At 40.4% G+C, this 19,085-nt stretch overlaps 1 protein-coding gene across 1 annotated transcript; it reads right to left on the bottom strand.

Annotated features, from left to right (window-relative positions):
* Positions 1 to 200: 200 nt before the first annotated feature.
* Positions 201 to 1,250, bottom strand: LOC110674299 (coiled-coil domain-containing protein 39-like). The gene is made up of 2 exons (XM_021838581.1): positions 871 to 1,250; positions 201 to 797 (listed from the first exon to the last, which is right to left on the bottom strand). Exons 1-2 carry the CDS (start codon positions 994 to 996, stop codon positions 201 to 203), a joined length of 723 nt encoding a protein of 240 aa, XP_021694273.1. The 5' UTR covers positions 997 to 1,250.
* Between the last annotated feature and the right edge of the window lie 17,835 nt (positions 1,251 to 19,085).

Genomic DNA, 19,085 nt, shown 5'->3' with positions numbered 1-19,085 from the left:
CTGTACCATGTTCTCAAAATCTCCTTGAGCTTTTGGCTAGCTTTACCTGTAGTAGGTTGTTACTCGTGGTCAAGCGTTCAAGAGTCGTTCGAATGGCAGCCATCTGCATGTTTTGTTGAACTGTAGTCTTGTGGCTTGCTTCGGATAATTGTTTAAAATGCAATGCTTCATCTGTTTTCTGCGCCAGCTCAGCAACAACTTCAGAATGCTGAACTTGTAAGTTTTTCCAGCATTCGCTTGTCCCGAAAGGCGTCGTTAGAAGTTTCGTCCAAGACTTTGTAAAGCTCTTTGACCTTATTTTCGGCATCGTTACATTTGTGATCCAACTCTTCCGTGTACACTCGCTGCGTATTAAGCCGACGATTAAGCTCCTCAACCTCAACGAACAGACGATCTCGTTCTCGTAATATATTCTCTTTATGTTTGCCCATTGCAGCTCCTACATCATCATCCTTGTCACCATGCCTATCCGAAGATTCCGCTGATATCTTTTCTAACTTCTCGCGCATTTGATTCATCGCTTCTTGGGCCGTCTGTTCTCGAGCTTGTGCAGCATCTGCTCTTCTCCAAGCATCTTCAATCTCCGATCGAAGCGCCTGGATTTGTTCCTGATCCTTTTGAGATATAGCCAACGCTTGAGCAACACGCCCTGCAGCTGCCGCAACCTCATCCTGCATCTTTTCGATTTTGTCCTGCTCGTCCAACAACTGCTGCCGCAACTGTTGGCTTGTGAGCAACAACTTCTGGAAATCCTCTGCCAAAGCATATTGCTGATTTCCCTGCAAGTCTTTCACGGTCTAAAATAAAATAGACCAGTTACCTCAATTGAAGCTCAACCCAGAATTTTATTAAGGCCAACTACAAACCCACCAGATTGGCTTTCGAGCACATCTCATCGAAGAATTCATCGGAAATTTCTTTCGGAATGAGGTCATCCTCGAACGTCGATTCTGGCGCCTGGGAGTCTTCCCCACTTTCTTCAACTATTTGATCCATGCTTTAACAGGCTGCAAATCTTAAGTCACTCAAAATTTAAATTTTCGAAGCAGCTACTAATAGCTGATGCAACGCAAAAAATATGGCCTTATTTTTTCTACCAAACAAATGGGTGCGTGATTCCAGGGTAACGTATCGTGCTACGCGACGGAATTGAAACTCCGGCTGTGAAATTGCGAAACAACCACGTGTCGACCGATAACAAAAAGCGCAACAAGTGGAAAGGGCCACAAGAATGAATTGGGCTCGTTATTCTTTACTTTCACAACGTTTAGTTGAAAACTAAGCTTGCCGACCTACTTTGATGGGCCATTGATGACGATAGTGATAATGTGAAAACATAGACACAGCCAGAGACGTATGTATCTATCGCAAAATAAATGGGGCACAACAGGTAAATGAGCAATACTTAACCCACCGTCGGTCGCCCTAGTGTACTGAGTACACGCACTTTGCGAAAAGTCGAAAAACACGTTGAAAATCCCTTCAAATTGATCCGGCTGTTGGTCCTATTCCAAGATCTACTCTTCTTCTTGCTTGTAGAGAAGAAATTTTTCGAAAAAATCAACGAAAAGTATTCGAAAACATCGTGTTTTTAACCTAAGTTTTAAGGCGTGTACTCAGTACACCAGTGCGACCGCTCGTGTAATTTTTTTTTACCGGGCCCGTCACACGAGCGGTCGCATCGTGTACTGAGTACACGCGGAGCAATTTTGATAGTAAATTCAAAGCTAGGCAAGATAGAATATGGATGTCTTCGGCAAATTTCTTCAGTACAACGGTACCAATTGGTCAGTGGACAAAAATCACCTTGGAAACATCCTCATCTTCCTGTGGCCATCGGATTGTGCCCCGGGGGAACCGACATAGTGGACATTTTCGCAATGCAACATCTCGAACACAAATATCTCAGGATCTAGATTTTTTAGCAAGATGGAATCTTCGGCAAAGTTGTTCAGTAGGTCAAGGGCTAACATGTGATAGGCTGCTTGTTTCGAAATTCTGCCACCAGATGGTGCTAGTGAGCATTTAATTTTTCAAACACCGATATCTCAAGATCCTGATTACCTAGAAAGATGATGTGATCGACAAAGTTGTTTAGTAGGTCAAGGACTAACATATGATAAGCTACCTAACAAGAAAAACTGCCACAAGATGGCGCTAGTGAACATGCAATATTTTAATCACGAATATCTCAGGATCCCGATTTTTTAGAAAGATGGTGTTTTCGGCAAAGTCGTTCAGTAGTTCAAGGGCTAAAATGTGATGATCTTCTTGATTCGAAATTTTTTCAATAGATGCCGCTAGTGAGCATGATATTTTTCGAACACAGATATCTCAAGGACCAACGTGTTAAGTGTAAAATAAACCTACTCAAAATTCTTCCACATTCAATTCAAATTGCAATGGGCTGCTAGATTTCAAATATTTCCATCAGGCTAGGTAAAGAGCTCCAGGTTTATTTTTTTTTAAGTACAGAATCTCAAGTTCCCAATTATTCTAAAACTTGACGTCTTCATCAAATTTATTAGGTAAGGAAAGTGCTCACATGTTATTGGCAATTATATTTTGAATTATGTAACCCTGCGCCAGTGAGCATTTAATTTTCTGAACATCTTATGATACTGATCATTTGGCCTATTGCTCAATTGTAACCACCATTGACAGTTCTTTGATTTCAGCACAGACAAAAAGGCGTCACACTCTCATAGGTGTCCATCGATCATTTTTTTAAAGACCGATTCGTTTATATGCAACCAACTGGAGGCTGCAGCGCTAGCGTCGTTTTCAGTAATGTTTGACGTTTACACACTACCGCCGCCTGTTGGCTCATCGGTCAAACAAAGTCATTTTAGCATTGGGCTTACACGTTTCGCGGCAATGATTTTGATCGTCATTTTTTTAAATATAGTCAAACCTGTATTAGTCGATGTTCCATAGTTCGGTATCGACTCATGAAACCATACTTAAAACAAAAAAATCATAATTACTATAATGCTCCCTTTTATCTGCTTTCTTAAGAATATCTGTTCCATGAGTCGATGATCTTTTGAGTATCGACTAGAAATTTGACTGTACTTGAAATTCTGTAGTACATTCTGATGGGATTTTCATGCTGAATAGCGCCGTTTTCGAATCAAACGGTTAAACAATTTAGTTGAAGACTTCATTTTCATGATTAAGCAATCACGATCCTTGAAATTTGAGTTGAAAATATAGCATACTCAGTAGCACCATCTAGTGGAAGAATTCCCAAACAAGTGTGGCCCATCACAAGTTTGTACTTGACTTACTAAACTTTTGAACCGAGGAGTTTATATTTGGATGTAATCGGGATCCTCAGATATTAGCAATCAAAATATGCATGCTCAATAGCGCCACCAGTTGAACGAATTTTTAAAGCTTGAGGTTCCTTGCATTTAGGCCTTCATCTTATGAACAACCTTGCCGAAGGGGTAATATTTCTTAGTAATGAAAATATCTCAGGATCATTTTTCTAAGCGATCAGGATCCAAAAATTTCTGCATTCGAAAAATTGCATCTTTAGCGTCGGTTTGTGGAAGAAAAAGTTGTTCAGAAGATCAGGGACAATCATTATTTTACAAAATCTCGAACTTTAAGGATTGAGCAAAGAAAGAATTTGAGCTACTGAACAACTCTACCGAAGACGCCATCTTTCTAAGTGATCAGGCTCCTGAGATATTTGCGAAATAGATGTGTTATGCTCATTAGCGCCGACTGGTGGCAAAATTTTTGAATCAGCTAGCTCAAACAATGATATTCCTTGAGTTACCGAACAACTTTGCCGAATACGCCATTTTCCTAAGTGGTCAGCACTTAGGAAAGTTTCATGCTCACCATCGCCGCCTAGTGGCAAAATCCCGAATTTCTTGGCTAAAAGAATGATAGCCCTTGAGCTACTGAACAATTTTGCCAAAGACGTCATCTTTCTAGTGGTCAGACTGCTGGGATATTCGCAAAACCAAGGGTGTTGTACAAAGTACAACGCGCGACTACTCGCGTTAACAAAAATTCGCGCGACGACCGAAAGGTTAAGCTACTGGCCAATATTAGCCCACAATATGCGTCGTATTGAAGTGCGCTTTTGGCCCACCCCTTGGTTATGCGACCTTGCGCGATGGAAGGGCATAATCCATTAGCCCATATGATGGAAACCAAAGGCGTAACCTGTAGTGGTGGTATCACATTTTGGCATTTTTTGCTTGAAGCCGCGTCATTATTTATATGGCATAGACTCAATAATATCTCGGATGGGATCCAACGGACATTCTGCGTCATTAATAGAATTGATGCCCATTTCAAATAACTAATCTATCCGAAGTGAACATTAATACTATTGGTGACGATCAGTTTGCCTTTTGATAACCTGAACGATCCGTAGTAGCGTTGGGCAATTTTGAATCGATGTTCCGAAAATCGATGTTTCCTTTCCGATTAATCGATTTTCTGAATCGATGTATGGAACGGTGTCCAGCCATTTGGCCGAACGCCGTTTGGCCGAATGTCGTTTGGCCGAATGTCGTTTGGCCGAATGTCGTTTGGCCGAACGCCATTTGGCCGAATGCCATTTGGCCGAAAGGGTCATTTGGCCGAATGCCGTTTTGGCCGAATCATGAACAAAAAATCAAATTGCTACAACGCTGATGTGTAGGATTCATAAGTGTGACCCAATAACTGATAAGCTAATTAATTTGTTGATTTTTATGATGTGACGGGACGTCACGTTTGTCACTATATAAGAGCTCCAAGAGAATGATAACATCGACCCTTTTTATTCAGGACGAAGTTGTGATCTCCACACTTCACGTTAAAACTCTGAGGTGATGATTGATTCGCCACTGGATTACCAATGGTGTAATAAGGTTTCAAGAGTTTTTAATGATTTCATCAGAAATTTTTCCTTCTTTAAACAAAGGCTATTCTTTCTAGTTATACAGGTTCCATTACTATCAGCAATGACTGACCTTATATTTTAATTGGGAATTTTTCCTTCTTTAAATCATCGGCAATTCTTTGTTGTTGTACTGGTGAAATTAATTATTATATGCATTGCACTTATTTTAATTTTCATAAGAGATTTATCCTTTCATGAGGGAAATATTTTTCATAATTAATTTAATTAAAGCTTAAAATACGTTCTTTTCAAAACATATTTTTTTTAGCTCAAGGGTTAACTTACACACTCCGAAAAAATCATGCGATTCTACGTCTTTTGTGCTGGCTGCTTGGTCGTTCATAGAAGTTAATATTCAATGTTATCTTCTTTTCCAAGCAGCCTAGATAGCCGTGTAGTGTCGGTAGTGGTTGTCTCAACTGGCTAAGAATAACACTACGGATTGCCTGATCCTGTAGTAAAAATCTACTAATCAGGTAACCCCAATCCCAAGGTGTGATGCGACCCGTGCTGATGGATGAATGGTTGAGGGGGTTTAAAATATGCTCAATCGCTAACGGAGCCTGGAGAGCACCAGGGCGAACTCTCCAGTATGTAGCTCTTACTGCATTAGGGCGGGGCAAATGATGCAGCGGACCGTCTTTCCCCAGCGACTCGTGGGACCAAAAAAATGAGTGCAAATAATCAAACCAAAATAAAAGGTGTCGACTGCCTTCCTCAGTTCGAAAAAGGTGACGACTGCCTCTCCCAGTCGGATGAAACGGAAACAGAGAATGCTTTTGGTAAGCTTGGACTGACCGAAGATGAGCTTCTCAGTAGTTCGCATGAAAACATGGAACCGACCTCCCTCTGACACTCCCGAACGACCCAGGACTCCATCCTTCGGTTGAACCAATGGACGACGAAGAGGATGGAATTACAGTCACAATAAACTTGACAGGATCGCAGCCATCAATCACAGGATCGAACGTCACCTCGGGTCCTATTGATGGGAAGACCGATCAACATCCAACAGATGACGCGAACAAACAAAAACCTACTGGCACCAAAAAGATCACTCGGAGCCAAAGGAAGCAGCTAAAAGCACTCCGACAAAGTGGCTTTAAGCCGCCCTGAGGCCCTATCCAGAATCACGGGGGGTGAGGCTATGGTGTCAACTCCTTCGAAACGCACTCGGCAGGACCTTGACAAGTCTACAAATGCTGAAGAAGAACATAAGCAGAAACGGATGAAACAACACCTGAATCCGAGAAAGCGCGTTGGGCAACAGGAAACCAACAGCTCAACAGCCTTGACGATCAACAAACCCCCTCCAGAAGATAAAAAACAGACTAGTCTAAGCTACGGTGAAATTACCAGTCGCAGGAGAGTCGGAATAATCCCAAAAGACTTCCCCCACGACCCAACTTTCAACGACTCAGCTGGACGTTCTCCAGGAGGGCACTGCTGCTTCGGGTTGAACAACAACGGAACGCGACAATGAAGCCCAAGTTCTCTAACCTTATCTACAAGTCTGGCCATATGGTTCTTATTTGTAAGGATCAGGAGACTGCGGAATGGGTAAAGGAGATAACACCTGCATTAAATCCCCTGGAAGGCGTTGAGTTGGTTGCAATGGATGAGGATAAGATTCAACGTCCAGAACTGATTCGAGCCTTCTTCCCTCAAAGCGCACAATACACCGATGATCGTATCAAAGCTCTCATCGAGAGTCAGAACGATCTGCTAACCAACAACTGGCGTGTCATGCAACGGCTCACTCCTAACAAACAAGCATGTGGTGTGGGTCTTTAATGTAGATGGACCGTCCATGGAAAAACTCATTCAATCCAAGTTCATCCTCAACTACCGCTTTGAGAAATACAGTTGAGGAAAGTAAAGAGCACAACCCCAAACTCCAATGACATCCAACTGGACAGCCGACCCAAGAGAAATCTGAGGAGGCCTCTAGTAGCATCCCACAACCAAACTCCCACCATACAGGCTAGCTTGTCTTCCTCTGATGGAAAAGATGCATATTTGACCTCACTTCCTGGCCCAAGCGGTGTCACCTCAATGGCTCCCAATAAGGGCAGTGGAAATGTCAAAAGTGTAAAATTGACCACAGGGGATAAGCCAGCAGGCCTAGGTAAGGGAAAGGACAAAAACCAAAATCTAAGACATCCCCCAAAATCAAAAGTTGATGATCCGCAACATCCAAAGAAGGACGGCAAACGTCCGGAAAATGCGAAACGCCTCAGCAAATGATTAAAATCCTCCAAGTGAATCTCCATCATGCTCAGTGCGCAACAGATGTGCTTTGCAGGAGATTCACAAAAAGAACACCTTTCCGTGGCACTGATTCAAGAGCCATGGGTCAACAAAAACTCGAATACAAGGTATTCAACTAAACTCGTGTAGGTTGGTATATGATGACAGCCAGCTCTCTCCCAGAGCAGCTATTCTAATACGCAATGATACTAAATGTTTTCCAATTACAGAATTCATCAAAAGGGACATCGTGGCGCTCCAGGATGGAGGTTTCTACTGCTAGGGGCAGTACTGAGATCATTATGGTTTCGGCGTATTTCCCTGGCGACGCAGAAGACATTCCTCCTCCAGAGATGGCTGCTCTTGTCTCTTACAGTCAAAAACACAACATCCCCTTCGTCATCGGTTGTGACGCCAATGCTCATCACCTTGTATGGGGAAGTACAAACACAAATATCAGAGGTGAGCATCTTTTGCAGTTTCTTTCCTCCAAAAATATTGACATATGCAATGTCGGTGATAAGCCTACATTTGAAAACATCTTACGACAAGAAGTCCTTGATCTGACTTTATGCAGTCAATCCATCTCGGATAAAATAAAAAACTGGCATGTTTCTAATGAAATATCTATGTCAGACCATAAACATATAGTCTTCGAGTGGGAAGGGGGTTCTAATGATTCAAAAGTCGTTTAAAGATCCCAAGAAAACTGATTGGGAAACCTACTCAGCTATTCTCCGTTCTGAAGACTATATAATAGAGCCGAATATTCAGACTATTATACAGTTAGAAGCAGCTTCGGATTCTATTAAAAACAAAATTCTAAATGCTTATCAAGAGAGCTGTCCGATCAAAACAGTTAGTTCGAACAGAGATGTTCCATGGTGGAACTTCAACCTTGATAAACTCAGGGAAACTGCTCGGAAGGAATTCAACCGAGCCAAACGCACTTCTGATTGGAGTCTATACGCGAAAGGCTCTGACAGAGTATAACAAAGAAATGAGACGAGCAAAACGGAAATCATGGGTTCTCATGTGTGAAAGCATTGGGAAAACTCCCGTAGCTGCTCGACTTCATAAAACTCTTTCGAAGGATCACTCCAATGGTTTGGGAAGTCTTCAAAGGACTGACGGTTCACTCACTGTGGAACCTCGTGAACACTGAGTGAAATGCTAAGAGTTCACTTTCCTGATTCAATCCCACAAACGAGTCTAAATGCTGAAGGTGCCAGACTTGACGTCTCAGTTCCACACGGGTTCCTATCAGGGGACTCAGGAGCAAAAAGGGACGCAATAAAGGTTGCCAAAGAAGCTTTTACTCGCGATAGGGTTGTTAGGGCAGTGAGATCTTTCGAGCCATTCAAATCTGCTGGCATGGATGGAATCTTCCCAGCGCTTATCCAAAAGAGGAAGAGACACTGATTCCACACATGGTAGAGATTTTTAAGGCAAGTTTAGTTCTGGGACACATTCCAAATGATTGGCGTCAAGTTCGAGTTGTCTTTATTCCAAAAGCAGGAAAAAAGGACAAAACCAACCCTAAAGCATTCCGACCGATAAGCCTATCCTCGGTAATGCTTAAAATCATGGAGAAGGTATTATGCGAGTATATAGATTCTAAATTTATGAAAACTATGCCTCTTTCTAAATCCCAATTTGCTTATCAAAGCGGAAAATCAACGGTCTCAGCACTGCACACGCTAGTGAACAAGATCGAGAAAATCTTTAATGCAAAAGAAATCGCTCTTATAGCATTTCTTGATATTGAGGGCGCGTTCGATAACGCTTCTTATTCGTCTATAGGTTCGGCAATGTTGAGGAGAAACTTCGACCCATGCATTGCAACCTGGGTACATTGCTATGCTAGCAAATCGACAGATCTCATCTGAGCTGAGTGATTCGCGCATTACTGTAATGGCTACAAGGGGATGCCCTCAAGGGGGAGTACTATCTCCCTTATTGTGGTTCATTAGTGGTGGACGAACTGCTAGATAGCTTAGAAAGAAGGGGTTTTGGAAGTTGTTGGATACGCAGATGACGTAGTCATTATTGTACGAGGCAAATTTGACAGCGTTATTTCATCAAGGATGCAAAATTGCTCTCAATCACACACTCTCCCTGGTGTCAAAAAGAGAAACTAGGAATAAACCCTTCAAAAAACAACAATTGTACCGTTCACAAAAAGACGAAAGGTACAACTCCACCCTCTTTTCTTGAACCAAATACAATAGTTTACTCAAATGAGGTCAAGTATCTTGGCATCACACTTGACGCAAAACTAAATTGGAACACCCATCTTCAAACAATCATAAAATAAAGGTCTCAAACTCACTCTGGGTTTGCTCAGAGACCTGTGGTTAAAACATGGGGTCTAAACCCAGTATGATCATGTGGATCTATAAAACAATCGTTCGGCTAGAATAACCTATGCGTCCCTTGTTTGGTGGCCTAAGACAAGGAAGCTACGGCTAGAGCTAAGCTGAACAAAATTCAACGTACTGCCTGTATTGCCATAACCGGTGCAGTTCGTAGTACCCCCTCGTTTGCCCTAGATGCTATACTTCAATCTGCCCCGGCTGGATCAATTCATAAAGCTGGATGCTGAGAAAAGTGCTCTTCGGCTAAAACGATCAACAGTCCTATTGTCAGGGGACTTAACAGGTCACCTCAGTATATTAAACGAATTTTCGATAAATCCTATTGTTGAAAAATGTAGTGACTGGATGGAAAAAGTGGTAAACTATGACTCGCCATTCACGGTGGTCTTTCCTTCTCGTGAGGAATGGGAAGGAGGTGGACCCACCATTTCACCGGGATCTATTAAATTCTACACAGATGGTTCAAAAATGAATAATTTGACAGGGTCTGGAGTATACGGACCGAAAACCAAAATCTCTGTCTCTCTTGGACAGTGGCCTACAGTATTTCAAGCAGAAGTCTATGCAATCAAGGAATGTGCGCAGCTTGTGTCTGAAAGAAATTACAGACATGCCACCATCTGTATTTTCTCTGATAGTCAAGCAGCGCTTCAATCTTTGAAGGCTTTCACTTGCAACTCAAAACTTGTGTGGGAATGCATTCTTGCACTGAAATCCCTAGCTGAACGCAATCGAGTTAAACTATATTGGATCCCAGGACATACGGGTCTAGAGGGTAACGAAATTGCCGATCAGCTAGCAAGGAATGGTCAACCATATGTTCATTGGTCCAGAGCCATTCCTTGCATTTCAAACTCTGCACTAAACACGGAATTGAAACAACTGGTTGTTCGGTCAAATTCAATCAAATTGGAATACAGTTTCCAATGCGAATCAGTCCAAAAGGGTTCGTAACAATAAACACGACACAAACACAAAAACTTATAGGTCTCAACAAAAGGGATCTCAGAACATACATCGGTCTAATAACTGGTCACTGCCCAAGCAGATACCACTTATACAAGATCGGTGTCGTCCAAAACACAAATTGCCGTTTCTGTGACGAGACGGACGAAACCTCACAACACCTTCTCTGCTCTTGCAGTGCACACATCCATCGTAGGTTCAAAATATTTGGCAAGCACTACTTACAGCCAGCTGATATTTGGAACGCATCCCCCCAGGGAGGTGGTTAGCTTTATTAGGCTGATCACGCCAGATTGGGGGAACTACAACACTGCAACCTAGGACTTCTGCCCATCAATGGCAGATGGTTCAAAGTTCAGTCAAATGCGCAAAGTATTCCGGAGGCACATTTGCTAACTGGGAAAACATTGTGTACATAGAGTAATAGGGTATATCACAATAGTCCTAAAAAATGGACGCAGTGATCCCACACCCGACAGAAGAAGAATACGTCTTTTGGATGCACATAAAAGAAGCGAGCCAAATGACGCGAAATTTGTGTCTTATTTTAAATACGATGGTGTCTGATTCGGGAAAATGTCAATCATAGCGGCATCGTTTTCATGTCCTTCATCATGTAAAATTACATTTTCTTTCAATACATCTTTGAGAACCCATTTTTACGTCATTTCATCACTTACATAATGTGCCATTCAGTCATAATGCGAATTACGTTCGGAGTGATTTTCATTATTTTTTAAGAGTGTAGATGAGATGTCATTCTCCTCCAAAGATTAAAATTACAACTTGGGAACTGAACACTGCCACCGTTTCTTGAATATAGCAATAAACGACTCGGTGAACACTTACGTCAAAGAAGTACACTGTTTCTCCGTTGTGAAAAGAAGAAGCCAAGACTTGTTGATGTCAGAACTATGACATATATTACTTAGTACGATTCGAGGGATCGAAGCAAGCCGATCCTGCAGAAGGACGAAAAAGTTTTAAACTATTTCAGTTACTGTCAAAAGTTCAAACGCGATGCCAAAACATCTGTTGGTGACTATCACCACTAGCATAGGTTCAATGCTGCTTACATTTAGGATGTTCTTTTTTCAGCTCTGACTGTTTCTTCAACTAACACTAAAAAGCTTATGTATATCAATGATGATATTTCCTATTTTTATGAATAAGCTGAATAAGTTCTTTGAAATTCAAAATGAATTCATGCTAACTGTAGTTCACTTTTGTTTTCAATTTCGGCCAAACGGCATTCGGCCAAATGGCGTTCGGCCAAATGACCCTTTCGGCCAAATGGCGTTCGGCCATACGGCATTCGGCCAAATGGCATTCGGCCAAATGACCCGGAACCGTATGGAACACCTAAAATCGGGTGAATCGATTCTCTTCATTCGATTCATTTTGTTGAAATCGTTGAATATTTCTTAATGTGTTTGTCGAGAAGAAACCATATTTTGAACTAAGCTTGAAGTAGTAAATCTGTTCGATTGATTTTCGAAACTGATTTGATTGAAAGTTGTTGAAATCGAATGCAAATGTGTTTGGTCTCATTTCAAGCTTCATAAATGTCAATTTTCATCCGATTCGAATCGATACGAAAACATCGATTCAAAGGATTCGATTACATCGGTGAATCGATTCAGCAGTTCAAATGTGAATCGATTCAGTAACATCGATGTTTTGCACAAATTTGCCCAACGCTAATCCGTAGCCACTCTTCCTATTAGCTAGCTAGACACATCGTAATCATATACGACGTAGGGAATATTACTCTGAGGAAATTACTAGTAGATTCACTGAGTAGAAATAAGTGGCGACAATCTTATTTTAATATGGTTTTTACATTGCCATAAAAAAATACCTCTTTTGTAACAACGGTATAAATAACCTAATTCCAGCTTCATTTTCGCAAAATTTACAAGTAGAAAGTAGGCGTTGTGAAGTATTGCATTTGCACCCGAAAGGTGAATCTTGTAGGAGACTGTAATAGAAGCCTAACTTTACTCTTAAATATTCACTATAAAATGACTATGGAAAGTAAGACGCTGAGATCGATCATTAGGGTACACTTGCTAGTTTTGAGAAATTGTTGAACAGACAAGGAAAGTGACTTTTTTCTTTAAGGATAAAGAAACGTAAAGACCTGAAATTAACTAGAACTACTATTGAACAGCCTAATTTTGTTAAGACTTGACGACAATTGACATTTAAGACTCTAATCTTACGTAAAAAACAGGAGTAATCAGAATAGCACTTGAATGACAAATTTTTCAAAACCATTTCGACTAGACAGTATAAGTAATGACAATACTACACTACTATTTCAAAAAATTCTGCTGATTTTCACAATGCTTCCTTTTCTCAGAAGCAAGGGAAAATGGGTGTTTTTAAAAAACTACCACGTCACAATACTAATAAAAAACAGTGTTCATGTGGGCACCATAGCCTAGTCCGTCTGAGAATTGGTCCTGGTAAAGGGGAAACTTTTTTTTTTCTATCTTTATTAACGAGATTTTTAGCCCTGGGCTAGTTCATCTCGAGACCAACGGCTTTACTTCCCTTCCGAAGGAAGTCGTCACTGATTTTTTTTTGTGACTATCTCGGGGATGGGATTCGATCCCAGGTCCTCGGCGTGAGAGGCGTGTTTTCTAACCCCTACACCAGGTCCGTCCCCTTCAGAGGGGAAACTTGGCAAAAGCCAGACCGAGGGTTCAGCCTTGACAAGTTAAGCTGTCAGGCAGCTCCAACTAAAAACCATACAAAAAAATATATATCGTATTGAAGTGCGCTTTATTCCAAATGGATTCGGCGGAGAAAACCCCCACATGCCAAAATGAATCATGAAATTGCCCAAGTAGTTCTCTTCCATATGAACATAAAACATAAAAATTGAATCTTTCGGATTGCGAGGAAAAGTGAATGAGAAAAATAAAAAGGCAAATGGTTTTGTTGATGAAATATTCAGCTTTTTTTTATTAAACTGCTCTAGCAATTCTTTCGTACTTTTGCATTTACGATTCATTTCTTTAATGCTTGCATAATCACAATATATCTTAGTTTATGACTCACCCTCTTCTCTTACAGATTTCAGGCGTTGACTTATTTGACATGCGTTTCCTTTACATGTTTGAGATATACCTACAGTTGATGGTACAAGATTTTTTTTCTTTTGACATTTTTCTAAGTTTAAGAAAATTCAACCACTTTTCTTTTTTTCTTGTTTTCATCATATATACAAAATTATTGAACTAACTTGTATTCGAAGTATACACAAAACATTTTCTTTCTTCGTAAAAAAGATATCACTCTAATTTTTAGTTTTCAGCATTTTTATGCATTCACATTATCATTTAGATTAGATAAAAATAAGGTTATATTTGTTAGATTTCCATTACTTTTTGCCAAAAAATGTGCTCAATTAACGCGTGTTATGTTGCACAATAGATGATCCTTTTTCAACTATAATTCAGATAACTCTTTCCAACATAAACCTTCGGCTATTTAACAGAATAAAATGAATTGAAGCTAATTTTCTATCCTTACTTCCAGAACGGATTTAGGTCAATGAATTTATGATTTATACTGAATTTTACCATGGTCGCAAACCACTGTAACTGTACATAAGTCTTTCAGATTAACTAACATGATTTGTAATATTTAGAGAAGGAATGTATTGAATCAAGTTTATTGTGTTTAGATTAAGAATCAGGGTTACATGGTTTGGATGATGTATGGAACATGATACTATAAAACTAAAAATGAAATTGCACGGTGACCAAACAACTTTATTAAAAACATTTCTGATACCGATTGCCAAAGGAATGACATATACTGTAAGCGGGTATTTCATATATTGAACACTTGAATTGCAATGCGAGTTTCTACATATGAGGTTTTTTTTTTGTATTTGATGAAAAACTTCAAAAATATGGAAGGAATTTGATTGTAACCTTGTAAGCCATTATCTTTAGTAAGTGGTACATTCTAGAAAAACATATTATTATACCAACCCTTAACAGTTTACGGATAGATCCAGGAATATTTCGACAAATTGTTAATCAAAATTTAGTTTGAATTAAGGCATTAGACATTAAAACATGATATGCTTCGAAAATTAGAATTAGTACTCAAACTTTTGCAAGTGTATATACGTATTAGATACTATAATCAAACCTTCATGAGTAGATATTGAAGGGACCATCTATTCATGGAAATATCGATTCATGGAACAGGAATCGTTTGGAAAGTTGTTTCGAGGGACCATGATATTTCGCTTCTAGTATGGTTCCATGAGCCGATCTCCAGTCTTGGAACATCGACTCATGGAGGTTTAATTGTATTGTCAAATGTATTCGAATAGTTGTGATGGTCATAATGTAAACTGGAAATATTCAAGTGAACACATTAATTATGCAATTCTTACGAAGTTCGTAGTACAGTGAAACCTCCATGACTCGATGTTCCATGACTCGATATCGACTCATGGAACCATACTGAAAGCAAAATTTCATGGTTACTATGACCATCCCCTCAAACAGTTTTCCAAGGCATTTGTTTCCACGCCTCGATATTTCCATGAGTCGATGGTCCTTTCAGATATCGACTCATGGAGGTTTGACTGTAAAGCAAGTTACAAGCATACCAGATTCGTTTTGCATAGGTTTTCACAAATGTTTCCTGAATTTTTCACATTTTCTACGATTAATGATCGATGAATTCAGAGCTGATTGGAAAAATTTGAACAAACGATACAAGATGGGTTTCAATTTTCAGTCAGGACTTTGTAGAGGGACCGTAAAAAACACAATCAAAGCTAATCTTACAATCTAACATTTGTCACCTTCACAAACGGTTATAATTGCAACAGAAGCTATTTGTTTTAAGTGTAGAACATCTTATATTTTACATAATCAAAAAATAAAACCAAAAAAATATGTAAGCGAAAACTTTAAAGAATAAGTTAAATCAATGTAAATAGAAGTACATTTTCTTTTTAGTTTTTGCAATGATTTTTTTTTTTTTGAGTTTTCTTTGGGCAATATGATCCCGGTCACCTTTTTTTAAATAAAGCATTCTTGTGATTACCACTGATAAAAAGAATCGGGTACTCTGGTTTATACAAATCCTTCAGAAAAAAATTGGATAGCTTTGAAAAGAGATGCGTAAATTTCAGTAAAAACATGATTTGATAATTTTACTTCGTCTTATGTTTTGTAAAATACAAATAAAACAGACATGTTACATTTTAGTAAAAACAAATACCTCACAGTAAGAAAAGAACTCGTCACGTGAAAAATTCAACAATAGTTAACTAAAAAGAATTGAGTTTTTTCAGCGCTGCTAATCTCTAGGTCCCCACTTCACGAACATAACAATCTCGACAAACCCGCACCGCCTTAGTCAATCCGTATTTGGGAAGTGGTGCAGAGGCGCTCGAGCATACGCCACAGAAAACCCCACCACAATTCCGACAGTGATGTCGCCTCCTGAATGGTGTAAATGAAGAGGCACACGCCATGCAACGTGGCGCATCTCCATCTGGAATCCAACGGGGAGGTGCCTCCGGCATGCGGCGTTCTTCAGCAGATGTTCCATTCACTGGACTGTTCGGACTAGATCGACTTCGTCCGTACTCGCCTTTGGACCCAATTGCACTGTGTCTTCGGTGGCTATCACGTAAATTGGAATCTGTGGCTCCACCATTGTTTTCGACCACAATCGACGTTTCACTTAAACTAACACTTCGTTCTTGGACATTCCTACTGGAGCTAGAGCCACCACCGGTAACAACCGAAACAGAAACATTAACTGTCACACCTCCACTCTCTGCAGTAGTCATCATAGTGCGCGGAGCAGAAGAAGCTCGTATGGGAGAAGTGCCCGGAGATCCAAAAACAGAGTCATGCGGATCTTCTGGATTTACTTCCTCTGCTGAATAAATGCTTTGACTCGACCCTCCACTGTTTTGACCGGGAGTTATTACATCCTGTTCGCTAGCACGAAATTCAAACAAATCCGTTGGGTCTGGTTCCTTTGGTTTATCACTTGACGTCGGTGCTAACTCTGGTGGCTCTTCCGGTTCCGGAGGTGATGAATTTATAATGAACACACTTTTTAGCATTTGGCGTAGGTCGGCAGCAAAATTGGTTTGTAATTGATCGGCGACTCCTGCTATACAGACAAAGAGTCTATGCAGAAGGTTTTCAGTAGTTCTGGAAAAAAGATAGCAAACGTTAAAAACTTTACATAGAAAATTAATCGATATTGAATAAGAGGCTGTCTAGCAAAGAACAGAAGCATATTCTCAAAAGTTTAAAAAAAGTACTTGAACAAACAAAGTAGCATATGGGCTAAATTTTTCGACAAAAAAAGTTGTTTTCAAAAGTAAATTGATTGTTTATCAATAGTTTTAATATTAAAACGGCGAGTTGAATTTTATATTAATCTGCTTAGTGTGGAATCATATTTGAGTAACTATTGCATAGTATTTATCTCCATTTCGTCAAAAATCAATGAAGCCTGGAACTACTATGGGAAAAAAGGGCCCGGCCCTAAAACCGCATGATTAAGGCTAATTGAACAAAAAAATTGAGCCTCCCAATTACACTTACGCACCTATCCTTCCATGAGGGACGCTAATTGGAATCGCGGAAACAGTATATATGGGATAAGGTTCATTGATGTCATGAAGACATCATAGTAAGCTTTCCTGTTTAAGTGCGTAAAACACAAATACCGAATCGAATTGTGGCTCACATGTTCACTTATAGAACAAATATTTAATTGAAAACTTTAAACACTTACGTAGGTAATTTATACTAGCAGAACTGCGCTCACTGGATCTACTGGAGAAAAATCCAGTGAATCGTAGATCTACACACGATTGTATAACATTTTGCGGTAATCCACTTCGCGGTATACCATTTCGCGGTTTGTCATTTCGCGGTACGACATTTCGCAGTTAGTACCATTTGGCGGCATGTCAATTCGCGGTCAGTACCATTTCGCGATGTACTGTTTCGCGGTTTGGACCGAGAAGTTTCATCTATCCTAACAGAGCAATTTGAGGGGCTGCCTGTGTTCAAAAGAAGGGTAAATCACCGATGAAAATATTATAAGTGATAATGCCAACAATTTTCAGTGCAACTCGTAGGAAAAACCACACCGCGAAATGGTATGGACCGCGAAACGACATACCGCGAAATGGTACTAACTGCAAGACGGTAAACCGCAAAATGATACAAACCGCGAAATGGTACACCGCGAAATGGTTGACCGCGGAATGGTTTACCGCGAAATGTTGGACAACCCTACACACACTTCGTTGTTTCCACTTTTGGTGAATTGGGACAAAATTGTCCTTGCTCCAAGTGATCTCACAATTGCTTGCCACTTTCCTTACAGGACATTTACCACACAATTCCCTTCACGGGAAGAGTGGACGTCTGGCTATTTGGAAAGAAGTATATCAAACAATATAGTATGTTACACTGATGGCTCCCTTCTTGAAGGTAGAGCTGGTGCAGGAGTATATTCTCGTGAGCTAAGGCTGAATCAGTTTTACTCACTTGGTAGAAACTGCACCGTTTTTCAGGCGGAAATATTTGCTCTTATGTGTGGAGTGCAATCAGCACTTCAACAGCGCGTAATGGGTAAAGTCATATACTTCTGTTCAGATAGTCAAGCTGCTATAAAAGCTCTCGCTTCGGCCAACTCAAGGTCGAAGCTTGTTATCGCATTTCGAACTCAAATTGAGGAACTGAATTCAGTCAACTCTGTAAACCTTGTATGGGTACCTGGCCATTCTTCCATCGCTGGAAATGAATTGGCTGATGAGTTAGCTCGCGATGGAGCATCGCATGACTTCATTGGCCCTAAGCCGGCTATTCCAATTTCGAAGTGCTTGGGCGGCAACTCAGCACAAGCAATATTGGAATAGTTTGGAGTCATGTCGTCAAACAAAATTGTACATTACTGAGCCATCTCCAAGGGTGGCGAAGTATTTAACAAATCTGTCAAAGCAGAATTGCAGTCTCTTGGTCAGAGCGTTGACAGGCCACTGCCGACTCAACTATCACATGGCAAATATTCAGCGTGCTGACTCATTTGTGTGTGATAGTTGTGACTCCGATTATGGATCTTCGTATCACCTGATATGCAACTGTCCAGTTTTTTCGCAAATGCGATTCCAATTACTTGGTAAACACTTATTAAGTGAAACTGAATTCAGAAGCCTGAATCTTCAGGACATTCTGTTATTCTTAACCCGCTGTGGTAATGAGCTATAGGCTCTCTTTACGCTCATGCGTTTGCAGTGTCCCTTCCCTTTCCTCTCCCATCGGGTAGATGATGAAATAGGCTCAAATATGGCACAAATCTCCCAACTGGTGGGGAACGTGCCTTTGGAGCCGGCCTTCTGATACCTGATATATATCTATGCAAAACATTGCACCATCCTGAATCCTCAGACTAAGGAACTATTTCGACAACTCTAGCGCGATCTAGAACTGTCACAAGCTGGAAAAGTAAACAAAAACAAAGTACGCCTCTCCGTTTTCTCATGTGATGTAAATTTTCAC

This window comes from Aedes aegypti, chromosome 1 (genome assembly GCF_002204515.2).
Source record: "Aedes aegypti strain LVP_AGWG chromosome 1, AaegL5.0 Primary Assembly, whole genome shotgun sequence".
Taxonomy (NCBI): domain Eukaryota; kingdom Metazoa; phylum Arthropoda; class Insecta; order Diptera; family Culicidae; genus Aedes; species Aedes aegypti.
The sequence above is the reverse complement of the archived record's forward strand: the minus strand, read 5'-3'. Positions and strand labels throughout refer to the sequence as shown.